At 40.3% G+C, this 24,561-nt stretch overlaps 2 protein-coding genes across 3 annotated transcripts; one reads left to right on the top strand and one right to left on the bottom strand.

Annotated features, from left to right (window-relative positions):
- Nucleotides 1-891: 891 nt before the first annotated feature.
- LOC119735663 (NACHT, LRR and PYD domains-containing protein 6-like) lies at nucleotides 892-14,539 on the top strand. Of its 2 annotated transcripts, XM_038209466.1 has the most exons (6): nucleotides 893-1,154; nucleotides 6,743-6,933; nucleotides 7,778-8,134; nucleotides 8,852-8,985; nucleotides 9,510-9,579; nucleotides 10,568-14,539. In XM_038209466.1, the coding sequence occupies exons 2-6, from the start codon at nucleotides 6,903-6,905 to the stop codon at nucleotides 11,971-11,973; spliced, it is 1,998 nt and encodes a 665-aa protein (XP_038065394.1). In that variant the 5' UTR covers nucleotides 893-1,154; nucleotides 6,743-6,902; the 3' UTR covers nucleotides 11,974-14,539. The 2 variants fall into 2 exon arrangements, with proteins under 2 accessions (XP_038065403.1, XP_038065394.1); XM_038209475.1 differs by lacking the exon at nucleotides 6,743-6,933 and having other exon boundaries at nucleotides 892-1,154.
- Nucleotides 14,540-16,699: 2,160 nt separating this feature from the next.
- On the bottom strand, nucleotides 16,700-23,753 carry LOC119735654 (zinc finger protein 567-like). The gene is made up of 6 exons (XM_038209453.1): nucleotides 23,652-23,753; nucleotides 22,677-23,157; nucleotides 20,464-20,716; nucleotides 19,594-19,865; nucleotides 17,996-18,437; nucleotides 16,700-17,273 (listed from the first exon to the last, which is right to left on the bottom strand). Exons 2-6 carry the CDS (start codon nucleotides 23,105-23,107, stop codon nucleotides 17,007-17,009), a joined length of 1,665 nt encoding a protein of 554 aa, XP_038065381.1. The 5' UTR covers nucleotides 23,108-23,157; nucleotides 23,652-23,753; the 3' UTR covers nucleotides 16,700-17,006.
- Nucleotides 23,754-24,561: the final 808 nt, after the last annotated feature.

Here is a 24,561-nt window from a genome sequence, read left to right as displayed (position 1 = left end):
GAAGCCGTCTGTGCTGAACTCTATTATTACTAACCAAAGCGTGTGACACGAGTTTGCTTCAGGCCAGATTGCATAATACGGATTTGTTTGTTCTGATCTACTGCAGAATTACGAATGCTATAATGATAATAGAGGGCGATTGCGACAATAATGATAAATGTTATGAGAAGTAGGAGTGATCATTGGCGTGTCCAGAGGGCGGCACAGGGGCGTAAATCCCGGGGGGAGGGGGAGGGGGTTATCCCCCCCCACACTTTTTGACCAGGGGGATGGGCTATTAATCATCCCCCACTTTTTTGTGATGAGAAAAAACTGCGGATTTCGAGGTATTTTCGAACACCCCCCCCCCAAAAAAAGTATTTAATATAAATACTGAAAAGTGGAGAAACAAAGTGCAAACGCTTGACGCCGTTTGGATTAAGCGCGAGTGTACATCGGTCACTGGCCCCCCTTCCGAATTTCCACGGCCGGGCAATTTTTAGAATTTGGTCATTTCCCATTCCCCTCCCGGCATCCCCCCACTCACCTGCACAGATTTACGCCACTTGGGGGCATCGTGAGTGGGGGCTGTTCCTTGTATACATGTACTTGCAGCAATCATGAATTGGGCATAGGGTCACGATCTTATTTTGCGCTCGGGCACTTTTCACATTTTTTTTATTTCTCAAAAATGCAATTTATACCCCCTCCCCCCCCCCCCCCCCAAAAAAGTAACTAAAATAGAATTTAAGCTTCATCAATGATTTATTGAAAACTGGCTATAAAGAGACAAAACTCAAACCTGAATCGAGTCTAACAATATTTGGGTATTCATTTACATACGTCACTTGGACAGCTCATGATTGGTCAGTGGATCAGCGTGGACATGGGGCGCGGTGGGGGATTCCCCAGTTAGACAGGCTCTTTTGCAACGCAGGAATAAATTATGTTCAGCGAGTAGGAGGCGAGGTACCTCACTATCTGGGAAATAACAAGTCTGACGAATTCCGCTATTTTGATGTGCAATCGCTGTTTTCGAAGGTCTGTTTTCAAACATCAGTCATTTAAAATATTGGGATGACAACCACAACAGCTTGAGACATCTTCTGAAGAAATGTGCTGAAATGTTGACCTTCGAAGTTTGAGTAAGAGTTGCCTGTGTGCGGGATTTCTAGGTATGTTATATCGCCCGCCTAGCCCCATAAATGTGGCCTATTTGCTGGACTACCTCCGCAAACATAGGCCACACATCCTCATGTACCAAATTTTGATTTTCACATTTAGGCTTAGTTTGTAGGGTTTTTTTTGCTTTAGAAGCATACTCACTTTACAGGCTAATCAGAAAGTGCTGCCTTTTTCAGATGTCTATTTTTCGTGAAATTTCCAGATTCATCTGCACACGTTTGCGTATCAAAATTTCAACATGAAATTTCACAAAAAATTAGACATCTGAAAAAGGCAGCACTTTCTGATTAGCCTGTAAAGTGAGTATGCACAACCACAAATTCCTGATTCTTGAATCTACTGTTAAGCCTTCAATTTTTTCAGTCTGAAATGATATCCAATCTGAGCTAAAATTGTTGGGGCTAAAATTGGTAGGGAAATGGACCGTGGCCAGTATGGCAGAACATCTATGCTTGTGAAATATGACGGCTTTTATGTCACACAATGTGTCAGAAACAAATGCACTCAAAAAAATGTCTCTAACAACATACATGCGAAACAGTGAAGAAACAAAACAACAAAATTTGAACGTGCCTTGTCTTGGCGTCATCATTTGTAAATAAAGTTCTGAAATACATCCTCATGTACCAAATTTTGATTTTCACATTTAGGCTTAGTTTCTAGGTTTTTTTTGCTTTAGAACTATAGAAGCATACTCACTTTACAGGCTAATCAGAAAGTGCTGCCTTTTTCAGATGTCTATTTTTCGTGAAATTTCCAGATTCATTTGCACACTATAAAAAGGGTGAGTATGCTTCTAAAGCAAAAACCTACAAACTAAGCCTAAATGTGAAAATCAACATTTGACAAAGTGCGACACGTTTTTGTACATGTGGATGTGTGGCCTATGTTTACGGAGGTAGTCCAGTAAATTGGCCACATTTATGGGGCTATCGCCCGCCCTGCTGTGTTGTACCAGCCACCATTTTTTCTTTCATATTAAAGGGAAAATACAACATTTGCAAACATCAAAAAATAAAACTACCAAATCATTTTGAAATACCTTGCTGAACTGTTAGTGAATGACAGTGTAAAGCATCCTGTAAAATCATGGCACCTGGTATACTGTCATTTTCAAGAAAAGTGCTATTTTTGTATCAATTTCCAACGCTGATCGGCCGATCAGCGTTGGAAAAAACTGGCTTTTTTTCAAATACTGGCCCCAATTGACCATCGCACTTGTTTGCAATCGATTACACACCTATGAACGGGTACAAGCCAGCTAGACTGGTTCTCAGACCTTACAATTCCCCAATGTATGTAAACTGCTCTGTTTCTTCTTAGATGGAGTCAGGGAACCAGACTACAGGAAAATGATTGTTTTTCTTGGTTTTTATAGCATTTTCGAACCCAAAACCTCAAAAAAGTCAGTGTAACTATATTTGCTATATATTTCCAACCCCCCCAATTCCATCCATTTCTGAAAATTACAGCAAAAGCAAATGATGTATATTCCCTTTAATTATTTTAATGATTAAATATTAAGAATTGCTTTGATTGTTTTTTTGTACAGAAAACATGTAGGCCTATACAGCACAACAAGCAGTGTCCCTGTTTTGTTTTAAAAAACTACAAATCCATTATTTCCACATAGGCCTCTGTGTTGTTCAGTCTAACATTAGTATTTTTAGTATTAGTATTTTTTTTTTAGTAACAAAAAAACCAGTTGTGACTACTCAGTCAGACTGTACAGTGACACTGACAGCTAGGTAAAGTTCGATTTGCATTTCCGAATTACATATTGCTGGAAACCTCAGATTATAATTGCATTTTGGGCTTAATTCCCAAGCTAATTCAGAACAGGTCTTACCCAGCGGAGAAGTTGCCAATAACAGCCTCAATAGACTAAGTTCTTGTGAAAACTATTGTCACCTGGCCGGGGCCTAGTCTAGACCCGTAAATGTGGCCATATAGCCACTAAGTTTTGTCAATATATCAATATTAGTTGATTATTTGACATTGTTTTGATATCGAAATCACTGCTACAAATTTTTTAATCATATCAAATACCAGGCATGCAACTTTTCCTCTGATCCGCTGCTGATTTCCTCTTTTTTACTTTTCATGAGTGCCATTACAAATCAAAGAATAAAGTACAAAGTCTTGTGTGGTTTGGAGTTTCCTCGTTTTTTCTAAATTTCCAGTTGCATGCCTGACTATCGGAATATTTCGATATATTGAGGAATGATATCAAAATATCAAAAATGTGTCACTTATAATCGATATGTCAAACAATCTTGATATTGGATTTCCAGCGATTATTAAAAATTCTGATATCGACAGTGCTTAATACCAGAGTTGTAACGAGTCACTGTTTTTTGTGACTCGAGTCGAGTCGAGTCATTTTAAAGAAGTGACTCGAGTCGAGTCGAGTCATTAGGTCAACAAGGTCGAGTCGAGTCGAGTCGAGTCACAGTGTGTGGTCGAGTGGAGTCGAGTCGAGTCAAGTATTTAGCTCGAGTCAATTCGAGTCACAAATATTTGAACACCATATAATAAATTACAACTAAAAGCAACAAACACAAGAGAGAAAGAATACAAGGCACCAGTCTATTACGAAAATCCAAATTAGACATAAGTTTCCATTGCTAGCTCACGTCACAGATAAGAAGATGTGAAACTTTGGTCTTATAACTGGTTTGGCTTTGGGTCTAGATTTTGTTGTTCGCTGATCGCTGACAACATCAAAACCTAATTACATTATACAAAACTGTTTCTGATTATTTAAAGGTGGTCCCGTCCGTATCCATTTTTTGTGTGAAATCGGGACATAAATTTAGCCTACGTTCCACCAAGAGCTTTATAAGAAATCGCCCGTAACCAATGATGATACCACGATTGAGAAATGCGTTTTAAGTCTGGTTCCGGGTTTAGAATTAAATGCTATAGAACCACAAGGTGGGAGTCCGAGACACGGTGTATGTTTGTTGTATTATTATGGAGGAAGGAAAACAGACGGCCGCTGTATATGAACGTACATTATTCGCGAACATAACGTGACGTGAACAAAAACTGGCAACGCAAACGGCGCGGCGTAAGTCATTGCAAATATTTTTCGCAAGTAAGTTTTACTTTTATTTTTGGGACTCGAGTCTTATTAGCCTTCCTCGAGTCGAGTCGAGTCATTCTGATGAGAGACTCGAGTCGAGTCGAGTCATTTGCTCGCAGTGACTCGAGTCGAGTCGAGTCATTTACCCGTTGGGACTGGAGTCGAGTCGAGTCACCAAAAAATGTGACTCGAGTCGGACTCGAGTCGAGTCATTGACTCGAGTCATTACAACTCTGCTTAATACTACCATGTTTACGGGTCTACTAGTCACCTAGCTTGTGAAACCCCAGCACAAAAAGCTCATCAGAAAGTTAAATGTCGCATCTCGATGAGCTTTTTTGTGCGGGGGTTTCCCAACCTACCACGTACCAGTCACCAAACTTGCCCGCAAAGATACAATATAACTAATAACAATGAAGATTTATGAAGTGCACATATCCACCTATTAAAGTGTTCAAGGCACTGTAAACACAATTAATCCAATTTAATCAGAAAATTAAAATTATAAATACCAATAGAGAGAAACAAAACAAATTACAAATACTTAAGTTAGTATTTTAAACATGAAAATGTTTTTCCCAAGGTAATTGTTCATAATTACTTAATGCTTTTGTAGCAAATTTCTAAGACTTGGTAGGAAAAAAAAATGACATTTGGTACATGATCTTCCACAACACAACTTTTCATGATCTCAGAAATAATGATGAAGCTATAGACCAAGACTTGACAAAGTTTGTTTTTATCTAACCTCCAAGCCCTCCATGGTTTGTTGCATATTTTCCATTAATTTTGTGCATGGAAGCTTAAAACTAGTAAATGTCCAACCTCGTACCCAGGGTGTCGAGCAGTACGCGCCCATCACTACCTGCTCTCTCACCCTGGTATTGGATCATTTGCATGTGCAAGATTTTTGAACACGTATGCAAATGAGGAATAGTCTGGTGCCTGCATGTGCATTACATTAGTGTTGTTTTTGTATGCGGTGTCTGGGGTAAAAACAGAGTCAATTCGTAGCAGCGCGAGCATGGCTTGAGTTACAAAAACACGATTTTTATTCATTCAATTAAACTGTTACGATCTTAACGAAACAATATGCAGTATCACATTTCATATTAATATTAACAAACTGGAAAGGAAATTAATATGTTCGAGGAGGCGTGGACGAATGATCGCGAAAATACGTACTGCACGTTGTGAATAACAACACCAAGTACACGATAAAAATCCATTACTAGCCAATTGCGGTATCGAATCAGGATACAGGAAGAAAGTTTCCTATCCTGGGTTTACTATTGGAAACCGTGTTGGAAATAAAGTAAGCACTGGGGACGAGGTTGATTAAACGTCCTGCTCTGATCTTTTTGCAAAACATGCCATAGCACAAACTTGCTGAGACTGGAACTTGCCGAAACAGCCTTTGTTTTCGTTAAGATTTTCGTTAAGATTTTTTTTCAGTCATTTTTTTTTGTCCACAACACTTTGGGCACTAAAATCAAGCCGATTGCCTTTATACTCGGCACGCTTTTAGACCAGCATCTGAAGATGTGTGCCGAACATTTACGTCATGATGACCTCATTACGAGTCTCGTGACGTCACATTTAATGTGCATATTTTGAAGGCCTATATCTCCAGAACGACATGTCCAATTGGGTTGGTATGCTTCTAGACCGGGATGTGTTATAGATGAAAAATTAAATGACGTTACGATGACGTCACCATGGGTTATGTGATGTCACATTAAAGTTTAATAGATTTAATCTTTGAAAATCAATACAAAATCAACCGAGAGAGATCTGAACATGATTTTTGTAGGTTTTGATAGAATAATCCAGGGTCTTCATTTTTTATTTTACATGCAAAATCACGTGACCCTTCCTTCCGGTTGAAACCGGAAGTGCCTTGTAATTTAAATTTGGTAAAATATGTGAACTTGCTTTCTCAATGTATGCTCTGGCTGAGTTGTTCTTAACAAACAAATTAACGGTGATGTCATAAAATGTTTGATCGTCCTCTAACGGCAGGTTGTTATGGATAATTATAGATGAAAATTGATGTGACGTCATCATTACGTGACATGTGACATCAATAATTCAAAGCCCTATTATAAACAGAACTACACATCCTTCCTGGATGGAACTTTAACTTGAAACTTTATGTCACATGTCACAAAAAAATGACAGAAACCAGCCCTATGTTATTAGTCCACAAACTAGTTTTTCTTTTTAACCTGCACTTCAGCACTATACATAGTTTTTATTAGCACAGTGAGGCAAGTGCATTCATTGTTCTCTCATTGCAGAAGTCTGCACTTTAGGGAAGGAAGGAAGGAAGGTTGTATTCTTGCATATTGACACAACCCGAATAATAAAATATAAAATTTACATTAAAAACTTCGAAAAATGTCATTCATGTTTTCTCAAACAAACATCCACCCTGTCCTTCCTGCAGTTGTCATTGGAGATATTGAATTTGTATGTGATTTTCTGTAGATACCTCTTTGGTCAACACACCTCACTAGCTTCAGTAGCCGCCATAGCACTTGAAAGCTAGGGGGACACGGTGTACAGTAGCTGGACGTGTGGTGACGTGTGGCGCTTTCATAAAATCTTCTCTGGATTGTTTGGTGCACTACAGTGTCCATGCTGGATCATGGCAAGGAAACTATTTGTGCATTTCTTGGGTGAGTCAGTCTTACACGCCTGTAACACAACTACCTAATTCTTCTTCCTTATATGTCAAAATGCCATTGCGGTCATTCATGGGGTTACTATAGTGTATAGAGTCATATTTGAAGTCTGTATTTCCGACACACCCTTTCTTAAAGTAGAAGTGTTGCAACACATCTGCAACTATATTTTAGACTGAAACAGTGGCGGATCCAGGGGTGTGGAGGGAGCGCCCCGCTACCCCCCCCCCCCCACCCACCCTCTCCCTTGCAGTAACCTGGATCTGCCCTTGTGAAAAGTGGTTCATAAAAAAATGTAGAGCCCAACAATGGTTGAGTTTGCACACATCCGCTGTTTTTCCAAGAGTGCTTGTGACAACTATAATTTCCTTTACCATTGGTAGGCCTACTTTCAAATTAGTGCATGGTGCATGATGGTATGATATGCACTGATCACGAGAGCAGGGTACCCTTGGTGCCTTGCCTATATCCATCACAGTATTTATAGCATGCATGCCCTTGGATATCAGGTTGTGGGTAAAAGTGAAGTTTGGAGAAACTGGAATTCAAGTTTTTAGTTGTTGGCTTCATGCATAAAGATGCATCTGTGGTTTTATATGTTTGATTGAAAGTAACATAGGAGACTTCAAAACATGAGGAGGCACTTGAAAAACAACTCAGTGCAGCTGACACAGATAAACATGTTCAAATAATGTCAAGGTTTGTTCTTTGCAAAGTAGGATCTTGTCTAATCTAAGAAGTCTTTTGTTTGAAGACTCAAAGATCAAGTACTACTACAGCATAAACAAGATGAATATTATGCCACTGATTGATTTGATGTCCATTTTTTTCCAAACAGTTTGTGTGTGTCTGGCGCTTGCATTGTCATCAGACAACACCCATGTTGAGCTGCAACAGGGCAAAACTGGTGTTGTGCACAATCCTCGCATGGCCGACAAGACCTTTAACATCAACGATATTGATTCAGCCTATTGGCACAAAGGGCTGCCTGATGGCAACAAAAAATTCCTGATTTCAAATTTTGGAGGTAAAATCACTTGGGCATCTGGACTTCCCATTGGAAAGTACGACCTCACCGCCAACTTTTCCCTTGTGATCCACAATGTCTCATATTCGGATGGAGGACCCTATGTATGGCAACTAAAACCGAAGGCCTCTGGCCTGCTTGAAGCTGTTGTGAACATCACCATTGTTGGTGAGTAACTCCTTCGTTACGGGGTGCATGCATGTGCATATAAGCCAAAATTCCTCACTATTAACCTGTGAAATATGCTCTCTGTGAGCATGGAATTTTCTGCTACAGTTAAGTGGGGATTTTTTTAACATGGTGAGCAGAGCCATTAAAATGGGCCCTGATGGCCATTGCAAGCTGAATACCCATGATAAATAATTATATATCAAGTTGATTGCTATTAATGTGGGACACATGATGAGGAAATTCCCACCACAGATGATAAGTATAAGTTGAGTGTGTAAAGACACATGGCCCGTCACAGTTGCATGCAGTTGTATTTAATTGACATAAATGGTCTTACAGCCGTTTTATAAATTTGACAAAGGAGCAAACTACATGTATACCAATGAAATTACTTTATTCAAGACAGTTGCCATCATACCGGTGCCATCAAAAGACACCATCTAACCATGTGTTTTAATTTACAATGTGGCATGACTTGGGGCAGTCCAAGACCAATGATTTAATGATAATGTGGTAGGCCAGCTCAAGTCAATCACAAGTCCTCACAAAACCATCACAGCTAGGTCAATATCAAGTCCAAGGTAAGGTCGATGACATTCCTCCATTATTATTCACCCTTAATTGTTACTTATGACCCAACTTGTGTATGGAAAACACTGTGATAATGCAGTATTCAGACTTGTACTACCATATTACTTGTCTCATGATCCACAGCACCACCAGAGCGCATGGAGGATGTCACACCGACCTCACAACCAGATGCCTTCCAGCAAAATATAGTTGTCATCGTCGTTGCCATTTTGGTGGTTGTTGCGATGGTAGTTGTATTGGGCGTGTGTATGTACAAGGTATGTGCTAATTCACGTCGTTCTGTATATTATGATAATAATCCTACCACATCAATTCAAATGTGTGTAAATTACAAGTATATAGTGTCATCGCTGCAGGGCATTAACAAATTAACAATGACAACGGAGTATTTTGTCAAATCTCATCGGAATGATCTTGTGGTTTGTCTGGAGACAATCTGTGATTGACTCGTGATGACTACAGACTAACTACGTGAGAACTCTGCTTATATATCACTAAATCTGATTCCCACTACTGGTAAATGATACATGTGCCAACCTGGTAAACAGACATCATGCTTTTTTTAACTGAAGTCTCCCATATGTAAAATTGACACAATAAAATTGACACAATGTAAAATCTATCACAGCTCGTACTGGCTGTTGAAATACCCAAAGTGTATTGTCCTGCAAATTCAAGTGTTGCTGTTGCATTAACTATCACACTAGGAAATACATGAAAGAGTATTTGTACTAATTAAGGATTCCTTATCATATGTTTGTATTCTGGGTTCACTTTGAAGAAGCGGAATGAAAGTAGTTGCTGGGAGAGGAGGACACATCATGGCGATCACAAAGCCATTCCAATGGATGGTGAGTATGTCTGAACTCACTGAGTTCAGACATATAAGAATAGTAGATAGCATAGCCTTGCTTCCAAGACCTTTATGTGGTTTTCTAGCATACTTTTTTTTTGCGAAAATTATTTCCACGCCCATGAATGCGCACAATGTTTAATTGTAATCGATTCCAAAATGGATTTGATTCTGTACTGAAGGTATCGATTAATGAATTCCCACCAACTTTAATATGATTCTAAACTTTCCACTTCAGTACCATCATCAGATAGCACCCTCTCGTCCTGTAAATTGTGCCATCTGTTGGTGGAATATTTTCTAAGTACGAAAGCGGCCGGGTTCTTGTTGGGAAGACCTTTGTTTGAGACTTCTTTTGTTTCTTCTTTGTTCCTTTAGAAATCTTAAGTTCCATAATTATAGTCCAGTTGATGATCGAACAGTTCAAACCTGCAGTTCATAATCCATTCTGAATAAATGATTAACCTTGATGAAAAGCAGATTAACGTTATTTATATTTAATTTTTTTTATCTTCATCAACTGTATGTAATAAGTACGAAAAATTGTTCAACTTCAATGTGATGCAGCAGTAGGGTTAGCACGGAGAGGACTGTTTTGAAATGCATGTATTGCACTATAAAGTCAGTACTGTTCCTAAAATATAACTTCTTTCTCTAAGACACAATCCATTTGGTTTCTTTTGTTAAATAGGTGGTATTTAGGGGCAATTTACTCACTGAAATTGAGCGTTTCTCTCACACAGAATATACCCTATTTGAATATTTAGATCTGTACTGGGGTCATTCCATTATTTCCACAACACAAGGTCAGCGTGCACGAAGTGAAAACTGTGATGTCATAACCAAGCATGCACAACGTGATTTGGCGCATGAAGTTATGCATTATACATTAAAGGAATTTTTAAGTTGCAAAATGAGACAGTGGTGCCATATGAATTTGGCTGGAATTTTTTTTTTTTAACATTTTTATATTTTGGTTACTTCAGACGTAGATTCCGTGAGAGACACATTGGCAGAGGAATTGAAGGAGTTTTATAAAGAGAACATGGAAAACACCCGTATCCATCCTCTGGATTCCTCCATGACAAGGACAACTGAAGATATCTACATCTTTCCAGCTATGTTTAAACGTAGTCACAAAACCATCAAGGCTGAAACACCAACAAAGCTGAAAGGTTCCCAATCCCAGTACCTGGACGACCAGAAGGGGGAACCAGTGAAGTCACTCGACGATCTGAAGAAGCTACTCATCAAGAATAACCACGTGGCTGTCATAGGCAGTGCGGGATGCGGCAAGACGGCCTTGATGGAAAAAATAGGTTATGACTGGGCATGTGAGAACTTTACTGCATTCAAGTATGTGGTTATCCTGCGAAAGAAGGAGATCTGTGGTACTGCAGGTGTCCTAGAAGCCATTCGCAAACTTCTGCCAGCAGATTCAGATATCACCAAGCAGCAACTTGGAGAGCAGATTAAGGAGCACAAGAAAAAGGTGCTGATGGTAGTGGATGGTTCGTTTTTGTTAGAGTCATCAGATATGAATAGGCCGGCATCGGAAGGTGACTGGTCATTGAAGGATGTACTGTCCTTCAATGCACTCAGAGGATGTTCTCTGCTGATCACCATCAGTAGCCATCAGCTGGACAAGCTGCGAAACCTCCATAGCAGGTTCACTGTCATTGAAACAACTGGCTTCTCACTAGAGAACATCAAGCAGTACATTCATCAGTTCTTTGAAGACTCAGACAAAGGGGATAACCTCATCAAGGAAGTTCAGTCTTCTACGATCTTTGAGACTCTTGCCAAGTCCCCTATCATGCTGCAAGTACTGTGTCTGATATGGGAGCATAAAAACAGCCTCCCTCGGCAAATGGCTAACGTGTATGATAGAGCAGTGAATGTGCTGGCCAAACACATCTCACATGATGGTTCAGACCAGTCAGATGTCAAGAAGATAGACGGTTTCAAAACGAGTATTGGTAAAGTTGCCTTTGGAGGCTTAATGGATCCCAACGAAGAAAGATCTGACTTTTCTGAGGGCGAATTTCCTGAAGAGTCTCTGCAATTTGGACTAAGGATTGGGGTGATGTCTAAAGAAACCTACACCATTGCAGAGGGGCAGACCTGTGTTGTCAAGTTCCTGCATTTGTACCAGGAGTACTTTGCGGCTTGTTTCTTGGTCCATCAGGGGAACGTGAGAGAGCAGCTCTTGCCACAGGTTACCTGTGATACCGTACGGAAGATGGGGATGCTTATCCGCTTCTGTTGTGGAATGAATGACCGTGCCGAGTCATTGATCACTAATCACCTCAGGGGCCTCAAAGACGGTTTGAAGACACCTGATGATGTCGCCTGGCTACAACAACTCATAGAGGATCCATCTGGATACTAAAGCATTGGATCACACTGATCATTACACTATAAGAGGGTCATCTACAAGACCTGAACTCCATTGTCCTCTTGTAATTTGCAGAGACACTTTGAATCCTTATTTTCACCTTGAAACTTCTGCTTTCCTAACAGGGGTGATATGTGGGGAGTTATGAAATCTGTGCTGCGTCCCCGGCTTTAGGTTTATCCTTGGCTTTAGGTTTATCCTTGGCTTTAGAGCCATTTGGAAGCCTTTGATAATCATCCGAAATAGAAATACTCCAAACTTTGGCCTTATACATGTATTAGAAGATTGAATGTCCTGAAAAGGAAAAGAGGACCCATATCACGCTGGAATCCTCCAAGTCAAGTGCCTAAAATCTCCTAAAGCTGAAGCCCGAGATGATGCAAAGGTTTAAAAAAAAACCCAGATTTTGTAAGACTTTTTGTTACGGGACAGTCTCTACTTTAATAATCCACCGTTTATGTCACTTGGTGAATCTTTGCTAAACAAATATGTCTTGCCCTTTAATCCAGTGGACTCCAAGTTCTAAATTTTAAGCCTGGCGGGTATTGGCATGAACTATGATTGAAAGGGGTTGGGAGAACATACAATATTCAAAAGATATCAATAGGCTTTCAATGTTTGTATTTGTTTAGTGTTTTCATTTACTTGGATTTAACCTGCAAAAAAAAGAAATCAGGTAACCTTTGCAAGACCACAGTATTGTTACAAGTAGACTTTTTGGATTTTGTGGTCTAAAGCAATAAGTTTTTAGTCTGAAATGTGGTGTCCAGAATTTAAAACTTGGTCATACAAAATAGGACTTCTTTGGCTATGACAAGTAATGGTTGATTTATTTTCAAGTAATTCTTTATACAATGTATACAACTGCAAAGAATGTAGCATGAACCTAATTAACAATAATGTCTCATCAAAGAGTAATAAATTTTTAGTTCTTGATGCATGAGAAAAAGTGTGTAAACCTAGTCTAGATGAACTTCTTTGCATATGACAAGTGCTCATATGTTGTAAATATCTTAGTGTAACTAATATGTAAGCCAAATTTGACTAAGTAAGTCTTTCATCGTAATTGCTTTTGAGAAATGTAAACCTTGAGGAAGGATTTTAATTACCTGCAGAATTTACAAGTGTTCTTGTAATGGATTTAAAGGCATTTGTGAAAGCCATTGTGCATATCAAGCCAGTAATGCTTGAAATGAGAAATGTCTTCAAAGTTTTAAAGGTTAGACAGTGGTCGCTTTAGAGAGGCATGGGTCTTTGTGCTTGCAAAGTAGTGTAGCATACAAGATATACTGATAGTATGAAGCCTGCGAAAACCATAAGTGTATAATAGGATTTCACTTTGATTTCTGATTTTAAGCATATTTGCATATCCATTTATGGATTTTTGTTTTTGTATTTTGCAATTTAATAGTTTTTAAAAATATATATTTACTGATGTTTGTGGTGTGTGCTGTTTGTATATATATTCTTAAGGCTGCACACAATTTTGTATTTTTTTAATTTTATTTCACATTTGTCCATACCATTAATTTACACTGCCACTAAATACAATCTTAGATTATATAGTAAATTTTTACACAAATACTTAAAAGAAGAAAAAGTAATGTCAACAATCCTTTAACAAAACTCAACAAATGTTTCTTTTACACTTGTCACTAAGCTGCAATTACGTGATTCAACAATGATAATGTATGAAATTTTGTTTAAAGAGTACACACATATAAAATAAGGTCGACGTGCGGTAGATGCATCTTAGATATAGTTATAATCGTATGTAGTTAATTAAGATTGACATCAGAAAAGGTGGATGGATGTGCGCTGGGAACACCATCAAGGGAACCCGTAACCTACATGGATAAGCACGAAGTCACTTAATTAATACTCTACGCAATTACATTTTACTTGAGTTTATAAATGTGTTTTTTTCCAGAATATTTGTTAGGAGTTTGGGAAAAAGCAAAAAAGAATCGCTGGACAGATCATGTGATACCAAAAAATTAACATCGTTGTATTACGAGAGTAGACAGCTCTACGCGGCTCAATTTTGTAGCCGTGTTATTATTGTAAAATAGTTTGCTTGCAAACTGCGTCGATTTGATGTAACTTTGTGACTGCATTAGGTGCATGTCAACTTTGAATCGATGAGTCCTTCATGAAATAATGCATGTGCAATATGAAATGTAGTAGACCTACATTTAGTTGCCCTTTGGGCTTGTGTCCACCGTTTTGCGTTTTGTAAGTTGTCATCAAAAATGTGCATTAGTGAAACGAAGTCATGTAAAGACAAAGGTTTTGGCAACTAAGCACAGTGTTAATTGATAGGGGTTGATGAAATATCAACAGTTTATGCAACTATCACTTGATCACGTCGTGTCAAATTTAAAAAAGAAAATGATAAAAAGTGTCGAGCTTGTAAATTGCATCAAGCGGTACGGTGCTACGTGCTGAATTTATCCAAGTTGTTATCCTGTGTCCTTTATCGAGAGAAAATAAACCAATGTGCTTTTGCCAATTATGCATTGAAAATTAAAAAAAATAAGTGGCTGTAGCGGTGAGTGAATGAGTGTCTATTTGAAATAATGTCCATTGCCCAATAGTGTCCACTCATTACAATACGCACATTCTGATTGTCCACTGAAAGCCATTGGTTTGTCGCCAAAACATCCGAGCGCCGAACTCGTCATTATTTTGATTCAGAAAGAAAAAGAGTTTGCTTCCCTCACGACTTTTCAACTTGTTTGTTTGATTTTAAGGGAATAATTCCTTTTTCCACAACCCTCTTAAAACTGTCTTTATTTTGGAATGTGTTTGCGCACAGACAGATTCAATTACCTACTTCGAGTTTTCCCGGTCCCTACATTATCAATCCTGAATAGTAGGTGGAAACGGATCTAGTCTGAGAGAACTGACTTTTTTTATAGTCGGATCGCAAACAATTCGAATTTTTTGAAGTAAAAAAAATCCATAACTTAACATGGACCGAATTTTTTGTTCAATAACTCATTAGTTATTACTTTTGAATTGCTGAAAAGCATCCCCCACATTTGTTGTCCTTTGAAATTTGAGGCTGTCCAGGGTTTTTCCTCATGCATGTGTGTGTTGTCAATGTGGCCAACTATGGAGAAAAGTTGGAAGCTTAATTTATTTGGCGAGTATAGGATGAATTCATATTAATCCTCCTACTATAGGACTGTCACAAACTGACAAAACACAATCCACTTCCTTTCCCATAGCTTTTGTACAGGCTGGTCGCCAACTGCCAGAACCCCAATGGATTAACTACATAACATAACTGTTGCTGCACTCTCTATAGACCTTATGCATCGCAGGCATTGCCCTAAAGGGCAATGCCTTTTTTGTTTTGGATATGCATGAGTGAACCTTTGTGTCGTCGTTTGTACTGAATTAAATCAATCATTGCCAGGCACTCAGCAGGATTTAAACCCACCATATCTGTTACTGTCAGTCAAGGCATGGTACCTTCAGTTGACAAGCCTTGCCACAGCCTGTCAATACCAATATGACCCCAGTTTACAAAACTGTTAAATACTGCTACTTGATAGATTCTGACAGACAGAGTATCTCTCCATTTTAAGGATTAATAATTATTATACGACAATGAAATACATGTGCAGCACATCCAGCTTGCGCCGGGGGGGGGGGGGGGCAAACGACGTCTAAACCATCTTAAAACCGTCTTAGAAATACTGTTGGTTTTTTGTGATACGTCGCCCCCAAATGCCGCCAGAATGTAGTATAAGACACCAATTTTGTTGTGTACAAAGTCTATGGAGAGTCGAGTGCATTTTCAAAGAATTGATTGGATATGTTTTCAGTCCCATGCACGGATTCATTTTTTCCAACACAGTTGCAATGACTGACCTTCACTGAGGTAGCATTATGATGACAAATTGGCGCCATGATAAAAGATTTTTTTACCTTTAGGACAAAATACAATCATTACACTATATTTGCTACAATGGACAGTTTTAGAATGGATAATTATTCAACATTACGAAGTTTTTGAGTTCTTAAATTTTGTTCTCATTACATGTAATCATAGTAGCAATCACTCCCGTCACCGGCGGTTTTCACTCCCTATCGGTAGCGGTAGGCCTTCCCTCACTATGCCTCATATGCTCTGGTACGGCTCAAGTTTTGAATTTGAGTTTGAAATGGTTTATTACCATTCGACCATAGTAGCTAAAAGGTGAATTACGGTCAAATAACAATAGAAACATGACAAAGGTACACATACTTCAAAAAAGAGGACATTAGCAATGACATTACAGCAATGAGAACATTATTTTAAAAAGACAATAACACCTAACGTAAAATTATATAATGATCAAGTACGTGTAGTGGTGATAAACATTTACTTTAACTAGAGTAGTGAGTAGTGTTTAACATTTTCTGGCTAAAGTGGTAGGACAGGGTGTGGCCATCTGAACAAAATACAATTACATAAACCAATACAAGTTGTTGACTCGCAATCAATCTCAGCAGTTTATAGTAGTCATCTTTTTTATAACAATTTCATTGCAAATCAATCTTCATAACACCTTATCATCCAAACAGTTTACTTTCATCCCGATGTGAAATCGTTTTTGCTAAACTTTTTTTTTGTGATCCGTGGATAGAACTGTAAAACGGTTGTTGTGTTTAAAATTCCGTAACTTGAAAAGTACATGAGTGATTTGAGTGATTCTTGTACCAAAAGGAAGCTTATGAATTGGGCTTTCATATCTTAGATTTTGAAAGTGTTACATGCAGAACTTCACTACAAAAATGGTCTCGACATTTGGGTTTCGTTTTGTTTGTACTCACCCTGCATAGGGCCTATGGGAAATTGTGAAAATTTCCAAAGTAATACCAAACCAAATTGGAAATATTTCTCAGCTCCTTTTCTTGTGCAACTACTGACCATCAATGAGGATATTGTGAAAATGTGGGTTAAGATACTGAATTCTACCCAGTGTCCCCTAGGCTTCTTTTCCCGAGTCTCCGCTTGACACGCCACTATTCCATCACTCCCGCAGTGCCGTCATCCCACCGGTCGCGGCAGATGCAGACTGCCCACCTGATGTTCTCCGATGTATCCTCAGGTGTCGGTTGAGGTTACCAGACTGGCTAAAGGATCGACAGCATGCCCGGCACTTGTAAGGTTTCTCCCCTGTGTGCGTCCGGCGGTGATTGCTCAGTGTGGAACTGTCGGAGAACGACTTGGAGCAGAAGGTGCAAGGGTAGGGCCGCTCACCCGTGTGCGTCCGCATGTGGGTCTTGACCGACGAACTCTGTCAGGTCAAAAACAAGGCCCCTTTACATTATCTTCACACCTACCCATGTTGAAATCAGCACGTATCTATCGTGAACGCAACCCGATTTAATTGAACACAAGTCATACCGACAAGGCACGCGTGCACCGTTCACACAGTTCGGCCTACATGTTAATTTTCGAACGGGCTGGCCGTATGACTATTTTTTACTAATTTCCTAGCAATTGACATCTCAACCCTGATTAATCAGACCAGAATCCATGTTGAATTCTTGCTATACGAGTGTGTGAAACGGGCTCCTGAAATCTTGGGGTTCGACCCAGATCCAACACGGAGATTTTGAATTTTGTTGAAGGTTCTTAAAATTCAACAATTGAATTAAGTGGTCCAATCTTAATGACAAGGAATGTTTTTTATTCTTAACAGGACTCTTAATTAAGTCTTAAGACCTCGGACTCAAGACTAATTTTTGGTGTGGCCGTTTCTCCCACGCCCCGGCCCTTCACAAACGTAAACACACGTCAGCCTCTATAAAACGTATCGAAGCAATCTATATTTTGTATCTCAGTATAAACCTTGTGAACAATGTTGTTGCGTCAAACTTTGAAAGCGGCACAAAAAAAGGCAATGTTACCTTTAAAAAAAACGGTACATAATGCATCGTCTTTAAGCATTTTTATACCTTCCTAGAAGATGGAACTATTAACCAGCTTTGGAGCTGGTATAAAATTTACACCTACCTGTGAGAAACTGCGATTGCAGACGACACACTTGAATGGTTTCTCCCCGCTGTGGATGCGCATGTGAGCAGTGAGGTTGGCGGCTTGCGAGAAGCTCTTGCCACAGAGCTGGCACAGGAACGGCTTCTCGCCGTAGTGGCACCGTAGGTGGGTCCGGAGGGAGCTGGGACGTGTGCAGGACTTGCCGCAAATATGACATTGGTGATTCTGAGAGGCCTGGTTGTTGCTCTTGTTGTTGTTGTCGTTATATTTCAGTGTCTGCTGGTGAAGGGTGATGGTTCCTCCGGCGGCGCCCGGGGACCGGTTGGTGACGGGAGTCGCTGCGGCGCCCGAACCACCGGTGATGACCAAGGGTTGCTGATGGTGCTTTGGAAGGGGCGGCGGGGCGTTCACGTTCCACCTTGCAGTGGCAAAGCTGTTCGATAGGCTGTCACCAATAGACCTGCGTATTCCAGTTAAACAAATAATACTATATTTACTTACAGTTGGAGTCCAGGACGTTTCGATCCTAACATCAGTGATGGCATAATGATATCCCCTCTCACAAAAGGCAACAGATCCAAGAGTGACACATCAAAGAAACTTCACTGCCTTGCCAATTCGTATTGAGTGAAGTTGATTTAGACGGTTGAATTAGATTTCAACACACAAGCGCAAACAATTATTGCATTCTCAAGGGTGGCATATCCGTTCCAAAACGGTTCCGTTATTCAAGTTGGTAATTGGCAGGCCAGGGTTTTGTGCGCCCGTCGATCGCGCGCGTACCGCGCCTCGACATAATAAGTCATAGGTTTATGACTGGAGAACGTTGTGCATCCTCGACCCCAATATGGTGTACGTTGGCTTGTCGAAATCCAGCATAACAAAGAAACATGACGCATATAGCATAGCGCTACGACTGTCTAGTGTTTCCCGTAACTTGCCAATATCTTTTCAAACCGAAGGGGGCATGCGCTACCAGCACTCAGCATGACAAGTCTTCTTTGAGCTATACGCGCGTCGAGAATCTGCAAAATCGAACTTGAATCTGTTAACGTGATGGGTCGATTTGCATGGGATGCGTTCCTCACTGGAAAGATCACTTCTTATCTAGGCCCTAATTATTAAAATATCGATAACTTTTTGTAAATTAAATTCAGTTTCGGGGCGTCGCAACAACAAAGAACAAGTTCGAGCGAGTCCTATGGTTAACCAAAGTTAAAAAAAAAAAAAAAAAATCGCTCGAACGCCGGATGGCCTAGCTCCCACTTTTTGGAACCGGAGCCGGCACGGTCCCGTCGCTGGTTACCAATAGCTGTGGGCATTACATACACAGGGCTCCATCCAGAAGTTTTCTAATTATGATAACGTTCTGTCGAGCCTTGACTGGGGTGCGTTCGAGCGTGTTACTCTTGCTACTCCCGATCGAGTGCAGGAAAATGTTGCGTGCGCATTAAGATTATAGCACGCGCTCGATCGAACGCACGCCTGTACGTAGCTATTATTAGTGCGCATGCGTAAGTTATGTCACGAATAAATAGCCTATTTAAATGTGATGGTTCTCGCCCAAACTTGCTCAAAACTAAAACAAACCACTTAAACACCACAGTTTTGCCCACCTCGTGTAGTACCAAGAGTTGGCGGGTAAATCTCGAATGTTGAGCGCTGGACTTGACGGCCAATGATGCGAATTGATGGTCTTGGGGTTGGTGTATACGGCAGTATGGTGCCCGTCTGTGGTGGCACGATGGCGCGCGGATCTGAAGTCGTCTGGTTCCGACGCCAGTTCCTTGGTTGTGGGTGGCTGGTCGTTGGTTTCCGTCGAGGAGAGGAAGTGACTGAGCTCTTGGTTTCCACAGTACCAGGGATGTAAACCGTCCCTGGTATCTTGCTGGAGGCAGAAATGAACATGTTCATATAATGTGATTACCATGTGGTTACCACGCAAAAGTGGGGATGGTGATGAGAGTATCCGCCGTTTTTTTGCGCGATTTGAACAAAAACCCGTGGTAAGGGCTGGTAAATCGTTGCAAAGAATCTTTTATGGAAAACGCTGAGGATTGTGATAGCTAGGTCAAGCGGCTGTACTGTACCAGGCGATTGGCACCAAGTATGACTCAATGTACTAGATAAAATAGCATCTTGGAAAGATTTTGGTAACATAAAACAAAAATGTATCAGGCCCTACAGTAATGGTCCTATAATTGGAAACGAAACGTCATTGGCAAAGGCAAGTCAATCCCAAGTCACACCGGAAGCCAACAGTGTCAAGTCAAGTGGCGAGCTATTCAAATTATTGACAAAGTCATTCCTTTTTTTCACTGACCATCGCAAGTTAAACCGTGTGACATGACTTGTGACCAGCTGACGTGTAACTGACTTATTCATTCCGGTGTGACTTGATCTCAAAACCTGAGAGCCTGCCAAAACTCGGTTCTTCTCAAGACTTTACTTGAAAAATTTAGGATTAAGGAAACTTGTAATATTACCGCGTCTCTTCCATATCGCAGAACATCCCAGTTCTGTCGGGAAGAAGACTCCTTTTTCACACACTGCGCGGTGCTCGGCTTTAGCTCCTCGTATCCGTAGTCAGTGCACAGTCCTTTCGTGCCGCCAGGCTTAGCTACGGCCGCGTTAAGGGGGAAAACGGCAGCCCGCTTCATGGACAGGAGAGTGTCAGCCGCGTCACTGTCAGCAATGTGGAAGGGCTTGGAATGATCCGCCCATCGAGCTGGATTAAAGCTGGATCAGAGGTTATGAACAAGATTTCATTTTAACTTTGGCTTATTCAAAGGACGGAGGAAGGGGCCGAGGGTCAACTTCCATTTTGACGACACTTTGGGATGTTTTTTTCCACTAAACTGAAATCGTAACACTCCCCAATTAGCAAACCCTCCTGTTGCATAGGCGTCGCGAGGGGAGCAAGGGGTGGCGTTTGGTTGGAAAAGTCAAACAAAAGGGGGGGGGGGGAAGAAAGAAAAAAGGGGCAAAATGTAGGGAAAGAGGCGCAAAGTCATATTGCTGTTAATTTAATGAGGTTTTTTTTTGGGGGGGGGGGGGTGGGGGGGGGAAATGTCCCTACCCATAAAATGATAAGTCGAGAATATACTGGAAAAGTACAGGGATTTGGGGGGGATGTGCTTTGCCCCCCCCCCCCCCTAGAAAAAAATCCTGGCGACGCCTATGTCCTGTTGTAAATATCTTTGATGAGGCCCTACAGAAGAAAAAAAATGAAACCAATGATGGACTGTCTGGTGCTGAAGGTATGTATAACAAAATCAAGCAAAACCAAAAAAAGAGGAAAACAGTGCCTTTATCACATTATGGGACCCGGCCAAATTATGTTTTCATTGGAAAGGATTGTACACAAATCAAACTCTATATTTTTTTGGCGGGCGTGGAATAACCATGCAAGTGGAAATGTTAACAGCTTGTATATATAGGTCTACATCTCAGAAATTTTAGTGAAATGCTTTTAAAATCTTTAGGCCTAAAAGGGGTTAGGATAATTGTCTTACAGGCTTTCCTGCACATTTCAAACCTTTTTTTTCCCATTCAAATTCATCAACGGTTAGCTTCAATTTCGTGTCGAGCAGACTGGAACGCGCAGATGCTACAATGAATGTAGTCATTGGTTATTCCAATTGATCAATGGTCAATCAATTTCAACATTTTGTTTGACAATTCCGGACGACGAAATTGAATTGTCTTTCACGAAAACGTTTAGCTAATATTAGGAAATTGTTTGAAAATTGTGCGAAAATGAGCGCCCAAAGACTGAATTGAACATGAGTAGGGAATGGTGGAGGGTACTAGACTTTGCCATAGGTGTGGGTGGGTTACAGGACAAATAGTTTAAAATATATACCCCTTCTTTGACCTGCAAGGGTGGAGGGCACCAGACCAAACCCCCTAATATCTCTCTGTCTCTGAGTTGTTATATTATAAGAGGGGGTACGAGGCCAAAACCCCTAATATCTCCCTCTGTCTAGGCACCAGACCAGGCTCTTACTATCTCGTCTTGAAGATCCCCTTATGTCTCTGAGTTGTTATATTATAAGTGGGGGTTCTAGACATTATAGGGACTCGGCAAAAAATGAAAAATGCAGTAAAAAAACACCGAAAAAGTCCACAAATTCATCGGAAAATAAATTGTAGACCAAAACAAGTCTAAATGACACTGTAAATATGTTCAGTACACTTGTCCAACTTATCTTTCATTTTAAAAGTGTCTTTGAACAGTGGAAACACCAACGGTTGCAGGAAATTTTTAAATGGCGGTCATCTTGAAACAAATAAAAAATAAAAAGCCCCGCTTCCTCCTTTTTTTCAAAAACCCGGACGAGAAACATGGTTTTTTTTTTATTTGGCCGCTGCAAGTTCATGAATTTTAGAGACGGAATTGAAGTCAACCGTTTTTTAATTTGAACGAAGATTTTTTTTTTTAATGTGCGAAAAAAACCTATTGTTACAAAAACCTATAGATCTAGAAAATCTGGACATTATGACACTGTGATTCTAAAAATTCCAATTTTCTTGGGTGGTTAACTCGAAATAGCCTAAGCCTTATTATATAGTCATTAGCTGATTTTCAGTTTTCCATTTGATTTCGGGACAGCTAGGAACCAAGTTGGACTGCCTTCGGATGACACTTTGGAACAGTGTAAAGTAAAAGGGATCCTATAATTTTGTTAGGCAATACCTGTACTGGTCGCGGTCCACGCTTGCTAGCGTTTGCACGGTCAGACGATTCTGTGCCGACGAGGGCTGATAAGGCCTTAGTCCGGTCAGATCTTTGGTCCCTGCCGTCGAGTAAATGCTGGTGGTTGCTGACTGTCCCCGCTCCTTGGCAGGGCTGCCGCTGCCGCAGGTCACGCTGGAGTCGCCGCTCCACTGGAATCCGCCAGTGGAGCTGCCAGATGAAAGCTCCATGTCGGCCGTGCTGGTCTCGTTGACTGCGACAACTGGGGACAACTCTTGGAGCTGTTGTTGTTGCTCTTCAGGGAGGGAGTAGTTGGAAGAGACAGGGTGGTAGTTGGCGTGGATTGAATTCCAGAGCTCCGTGTAGCTCAAGCCAGTTATACTGTGATAAGACGGTGCGCGAGCTGCGGGAACAGGCTCCATGCTTTGCATCTTCTTTCTGCACAACGATCACTTCCAGTAGAAAACAAATTGTTGTGAATCTAGGTTTCAGAAAGACAAAAATAAAGTTAATGTAGGTGCTATACCCGATCATTTGGTGCAAATTTGAAATTGAAAATAACAAGTTTATCTTCGAACGACTTCGTATGGAACGAAATTAAAGTAAATTAAAGTTTAAGCCCATTATAAATATAAAAAAAGCTCTATACATCTTTGTAACTCGTGTAGAGGGGTGTAGAATGTGGATCGTAGCGCTTGGTAAACTATCGTTTCAAGATGCGTTCCCCGTGCTCTTTAACAAATTATTTTTTTTCAAATTCATTTTCAACTTGTATATTTTTCTCCCAAACAAAACAACCTCCTTTATTGCCTTTTTAATAAGTTTGAAAAAGAAAATACAATTTCGGAACTCGCCGATTGTACATGGATCATCGGTAGGCCTAAATGAATTACATTTCAAACCCTGCAAAAACAAACGCGTGAAATAGACTTATCAACTAACGAAAACATACTATTGGGAACAAAGCCTACTCACATTTTCCAGCAAAGTTCTGCAATATAATTGGGCCACGCGGCGAAAGATGTCAAAGAATGGAGAGTGGTCGGTATCTATCTCTTCTGATGGTGCGGTTTCTTGGCTCTTCTGAACTGAGTTTCACCGCGGAGTTGGCGGCCTTTTGAGTCTCTGCTCAGCGCGCGTAAGACGCCTCCTGATTGGCCGAAGGGGTTAACTACGCAGTCTGAAACGTCAGAGGATTGGTGGAAACCCTACGGGAGCCTCATTAACTGACTGACTGACGCGAGACAAACTCATTAAACTCCTCGCCCGACTCAAAACTCTCATTAACACAGAAAAGTAGTTCAGACTTAATCATTGTCTCATCGCGTGGACCTCCATTGTGATAGTCCTTTTTTTGCGTTAAAAAAAAAAACAAGGACATCGGGTTCATAATATCATAATCACCGGTCAACAGGGTTCGGAGAGCTGTTGTTGTGTTGAAGGGTCCGCCACGTTAATCATGCAACAACTTCTCAGGAGTGGTTTCCTTGTTTACAATGAATATGAATATAGGCTTTCTTTGTTTTTTAATTGAGAGGTACCTTGGCCGGAATTAGAAATCTTTCTAGAGACGAATGGTCCAAAATATAAAAAAATACAAAGCCAACATTATACAACTTGACAAACAAGAAGAAATAAACAAGAAAGAATCAACTAAGACTTAACGATAATGTGTCAGGACGAAAAAGTATGACAGTAAATGTTGCCCTTGTCATTCAGTATCTCGTTCGTTAACAATTTAAATACGGTATTTATTGTTTAAGTTTCAGAGTGGCCAGACATGTCTGATCTTTAAAGATGAAACTGTTTAAAGGTGGTATGTATACACGTGTGTAAGCTGTTACACGTGCTTTTTCAAACTTTTAGATTTTCTTTTCCCCGTACG

Source organism: Patiria miniata, unplaced genomic scaffold (genome assembly GCF_015706575.1).
Source record: "Patiria miniata isolate m_02_andy unplaced genomic scaffold, ASM1570657v1 HiC_scaffold_10, whole genome shotgun sequence".
NCBI classification, from domain to species: domain Eukaryota; kingdom Metazoa; phylum Echinodermata; class Asteroidea; order Valvatida; family Asterinidae; genus Patiria; species Patiria miniata.
The sequence above is the reverse complement of the archived record's forward strand: the minus strand, read 5'-3'. Positions and strand labels throughout refer to the sequence as shown.